This window comes from Trachymyrmex cornetzi, unplaced genomic scaffold (assembly GCF_001594075.2).
Source record: "Trachymyrmex cornetzi isolate Tcor2-1 unplaced genomic scaffold, Tcor1.1 scaffold23, whole genome shotgun sequence".
Taxonomy (NCBI): Eukaryota; Metazoa; Arthropoda; class Insecta; order Hymenoptera; family Formicidae; genus Trachymyrmex; species Trachymyrmex cornetzi.
Genome location: NW_017296956.1, coordinates 3,411,140 through 3,416,199, shown reverse-complemented (window position 1 = coordinate 3,416,199; position 5,060 = coordinate 3,411,140). Strand labels below are relative to the sequence as shown.

Genomic DNA, 5,060 nt, shown 5'->3' with positions numbered 1-5,060 from the left:
ATATATATATATATATATCAATCTTTATTTTTGTATAATGATTTATATATGCATAATATGTTTTTTTCTACAAATGCTTTTATTCGCTGTTTTCAGAACGAACATATCTGTGCTTGGGACAATGGGAGGAAGACGGCGTGATGTATACCTATACTATGAGAAACGACACTGCTACAAATGAGTGTTTCGTAGGTTTGATTGTCAACGATGAGGAAATATATATTAAGGAAGCCGGTGGTCATTGTATGCGAAGTATAGATCCCAAACAACAGGGGATGCGTCTTTACAAAAAGGGTAAGCATTTTATGAGACGCACCTATTCATGACTTATTCATGCATTCATATAAAATCTTTTGTTTCATGATAAATTAATAACTGATTTTTATCTGGAACATCTATATAAATTTGTGTATTCATAGACGAATCAAAGTTATATTTTCTTTTAATATTGTAATAATAATAAGTAACACATTTCTATATTACGATAATGTTATTTAAGGACAATGTTATGGGAATTCGCCAAGTCCTGCGCCAACTCCAATGAAACCGATTCCTCATAATCCAATAATGAGGATTACAACAACTCCACGACCGAGGATATCAGGTGAGTTAACTAAATAAGGTTAAATAAATAAATTTTATTATCCATTAGCCAATATTTTAATTTTTGCTGCTCAAGAATATAAAATTGCCTTTAGATAACTATCGGTCATCTATTCGAGAACTCTCGAATATTTAATTATGAATTAATAAAGACTGTAAGCGGAACGTTTTTATGCATTTGTGTAGTATATGTTATTTCATTAAATCGTTAAATAATTTACTTATTTAAACATCTTATTTGCTCGTTTTATGATCGTTAAATTAGAATATTTTTTGCTTAAGATTACTTTTTTCTATTTGAATTTATAATTCATTTACTTTCTTTTCTCGATTACAGAAACTACTCGAGTATCAGAAATTGCAGTTTCTTCGTCAACTGTTTGCAGGACAATGTCCACGACTTTTATGCTTCTCATTGCTGTGATCATCGTGATTTTGAAGGTAGCGTCTCCGTATACGCTCGAATAATGACATCACTTTTACACATTTAATAGTGAGCTAGTTAATGAATGACCTTAGTGTACACTTCTGTATTCTTGTCTAACTGACAATCGAGATGTAAGAGCCAATTATTTATTGCAAAGACCGACGTAAAACGACATATATTGTAGACATCGGAGAGATATACCGAACTTATATATCACTTTTTCATCTCGCGCATCACTCCGCCCACGCTGCATTTCGTGAGATTTTGCTTTTTTACAAAATAAAAAACTTTGATCTGCTCCATTAAGCAAGTTGGCAAACGCACAGGGATTTTTATAAAAGAAAAAAAATATAATAGCTACAGATATTTTTATCGATATTTATATATAAGACGTGACGATACGTAAAAAATATATAAAGCTATGATGTCTGCAATAATATACTATGAATTTTTCGCCAATGACGAAATTACAATTGATCCCTATTGCGAATTATTACTATTTATTTAATTGATTTCAACAGAGCGAATATATAGGCCACAATTTAGGTCTTAATAATCATGTCTGAACACTGCCTTGTAAGATACAGATATTTCGCCGTGACTGTTCATGAAAACCCAAAGAGCCACTATCTATGTGCAAATAATTTTTTACAAAACAAACATCACAAAAATATAGAAATGCGACATAGAAATACATAGAAGGGACTGACGGTAATTTTTTAATAATTTTATGATAATCAATTCAACTTATTTTGAATATTGCAAAGATAAACTTTCGTATAGTTATCGTGTGACATCAAACTTGTTTAAAGTCAAACAAGACTTTAGACGTCCCTTATATTATTTAGAGCAAGTTGTTCAGAATGGGTACTTTTGGATTGAAATTTAAACGTGTAGATATTCATGTCTATTATCGTTCATACTCCTCACTTCATTGTTGTTTTGTTGTAACGCGCGACGCTTGGTCTCAGAGACGACACTAGTCTGAAATCGTTAAAAGTTTTTAACCCTGTATTATTTACTGTATTTAAAAGTATTCTCTATTGCTAATATTATTAATATACAAAGAGATACTATTAGTCATAATATATATTTAGCTATAAAAATACATTAATTGGTTATATATATATACACACATATATACATGTATACATATATACATTTGTATATACATACATATACATGTATGTATGTATATATGTATATATATATAATTCATGTATTTTTATAATTAAATATATTATGAATATTAGTAATACCTTATAATATTAATAATATACTTTTAAACATAGTGACTAACGCAAGTAAAAAATTTTTAACAATTTCAGACTAGTGTAGTCCCTGAGACCGAGCGTCACGCGTTACGACAAAATAACAATAAAGTGAGTAGGAATGATAATAGGCATGAATATTGACGCATTTCAATTTCAAGCGTAAACCAGAACACCTGGACACTTCTGATTTAGAATAATCAAAACAGTGATATCTTTCTATAATAATACAAATAAAATATATCTTAAATATCCATAGAGCAGAAAACGCGCCATAATGAAAAACAAATAGCTTGTCACAAGGCCTATTCTTTTTAGCTAAACTTCTTGCACGGTTCATTTTTTCTCTTTTTCTCTTCAACGTAGAGAGAAAAGGAAGAAAGATAAACCATGCGAAACCTTTAGCTAAAAAAAATAAACCTATAGAAAGATAGATAAATTATGCAACTGCATAAGACTGACACAAAGCTACTATTTTAATAAGTACGGTTCAATTTCCTTTCCGCTCCATTAGAGATAAATGATTCTAGCGAATGTACATTTGTATTCGTACAAAGGAAAGTATATTTTCGCAAACAACACATATCAATGATTTAGAAAAAGAAAATGCAAAATTAAAAACTCTGTCTAATGAGAAATGTTAATAACATGAGTGAAAGTGTTGTTTCTTCTTACAGAATAAAATATATTTTAGCACAGTTATATGTGTAACGATAAAAGAAAACATGTGAAGAGATATCAATATTCAAAAAAAAGATTAATAAAAACGCAAGAGTGCAAAAAGCAATTTATACAAAAGAACAAATTTATAAAAAAAAAAAACTTTTAAATTGTACAGCACAGTTAAACACAATTTAAATACAGATTAAATTTAATATCATGGTTCTAGCTTACACATTTAGGCTAATACGAAAAATGAAAATAGATGTATATAAACGTGTAAACTCGTCGATTATTTATTAGTGTATAAATATTGATAGTGAAGTATATTAAAATATATATTTACTACGCTTAATTACAATTTTACAAGTTTACTTCATAATTTTAATTGAAGGTGTACAGTTGTATAAAAAAATTAAGTAAGCAATAATAAGATATACAAGGATAGCGTTATAAAATCGGGATATTTAAGATAAGATTAAAGAAAATTGCAGGAAATTTAGGAGCAAACAAAAATAAATGTATTTGAACAGTATGTAATTCAAGATATCATTAGTATTCAAACATAAAAATATCAATTTCCATGAAATACATATGTACAGTGATGTATAATGATGAATAATTTCTGTTATTTATACAGAAATACCTTCATTTACTAATTTAATCAATTTAACAATGTTATATAGCTGACTGCCCTTGAAAAAACATAATGTAAATATATAAATATAAGTGACAATAACTGACATTTAAAAAAAATATTTGAAGATATCTCATCTATAAGTGAGATATCTTTATGATCACTGTATTTTATTATACTAACAAAAAGAATTTTGTAATTTTGCAAGATCTAATGTACGTGAGAAAAATAAACGTTTATCACCTATAAATGCGCCATTTATTTCGCATAATTTACATGTTCTAGAAATGGTTGAATGCAAGAAAAATAAATGAAAATAAATGTGACAATTATAAATTACAAAAGCAACTACAGATCTTCGGAAATTGAGCATTATAATATTTATAATATTTATGCATAAAGCTGCTTTTCATATTCCAAGATAGCTTCTTTTCGTTCAGTTTTCCAAACATACTTGATGCCAGAAACATGTGTGTTTTTTGCTACCACACGGTGGCATGGCACGACATAGGCAATATAATTCCTAGAACATGCATTTCCCACTGCTATTGCGGTTTTAGAATTGCAACCCACCATCCGTGCGACGTCCTCGTACGTGGTAACCGTTCCTCCAGGAATTCCAGTCAAAGATTTCCAAATTTTAATTTGGAATTCCGTGCCTTTCATAAAAACATGAATGAAATCAAGCTGTGAATAATCTGGATGAAAGATTTTCGCGATAACAGCATCTGTTTTGTTTTCAGTATCCTTCAATATTTGAGTTAAAGGCCATTTCGCTTTTAGATCTTTGAGAGCAGTCGCCTCGTCATCGTATCCATCGTCAATAAAATTCAAGTACGTCACACTTTTGTCGGTGTCGGTTATGGCAACGAGACATTTTCCGAATGGTGTCCGATGGAACGCGTGCAGCAATTGAAACATCATGTAATTACTCTTGTATTCATCCACCGTCATACTTCGAAATACAACCATGATTATAAAATAACTGAAGCAAATTGAATAATCCAAAACGCAAACGTAAATTGGTCGCGTCCAACATTCAATTGTTGCGTAGCAGATCTGCAAGACAGTGCAAGATCCGTGATCTCTCGCTGCTATTGGCTGCTCAACGCGATCACCGACGAGATACTAAAGCTGGATTTTCATCTGAGGCGTCGTCTACAATAGACGGAGTAAGGCTGGAGTCCCATGAGGTGTATTTACCGCGTATCGCGTAACCGCGTAACCAATCAATAATCAGTAAAACGCGAAACCACAACAGCGGATCGCTTCTGATTGGTTACGCGGTTATGCGATACGCGGTAAATACACCTCATGGGACTCCAGCCTAAGAAGTAAGAGTAAGAAATTGACCAATCACAGTCGATTATTCTTCTCAAGGCCCGTCTACAATATACGAAGTAAGAAGTAAGAGTAAGAAATTGACCAATAAAGGCCCGTCTACAATACACGGAGTAAGAAG

At 30.9% G+C, this 5,060-nt stretch overlaps 2 protein-coding genes across 2 annotated transcripts in view; one reads left to right on the top strand and one right to left on the bottom strand.

Moving 5' to 3' along the window:
• Positions 1-1,412, top strand: part of LOC108760662 (uncharacterized) — a 63,990-nt gene extending 62,578 nt beyond the window's left edge. Inside the window, exons 11-13 of the mRNA XM_018506733.1 lie at positions 97-294; positions 500-604; positions 941-1,412. Coding sequence (XP_018362235.1) covers positions 97-294; positions 500-604; positions 941-1,071 — 434 coding nt within the window. The 3' untranslated portion in view covers positions 1,072-1,412. The remainder of the gene's footprint in view (positions 1-96; positions 295-499; positions 605-940) is intronic.
• A 2,548-nt stretch (positions 1,413-3,960) lies between these two features.
• On the bottom strand, positions 3,961-4,658 carry agt (O-6-alkylguanine-DNA alkyltransferase). The gene has a single exon (XM_018506824.1). It carries the CDS (start codon positions 4,568-4,570, stop codon positions 3,989-3,991), a length of 582 nt encoding a protein of 193 aa, XP_018362326.1. The 5' UTR covers positions 4,571-4,658; the 3' UTR covers positions 3,961-3,988.
• Between the last annotated feature and the right edge of the window lie 402 nt (positions 4,659-5,060).

Bases quoted from the DNA above. Each gene is read 5' to 3' on its own strand.
- agt (XM_018506824.1), bottom strand. From the start codon at position 4,570: ATGGTTGTATTTCGAAGTATGACGGTGGATGAATACAAGAGTAATTAC.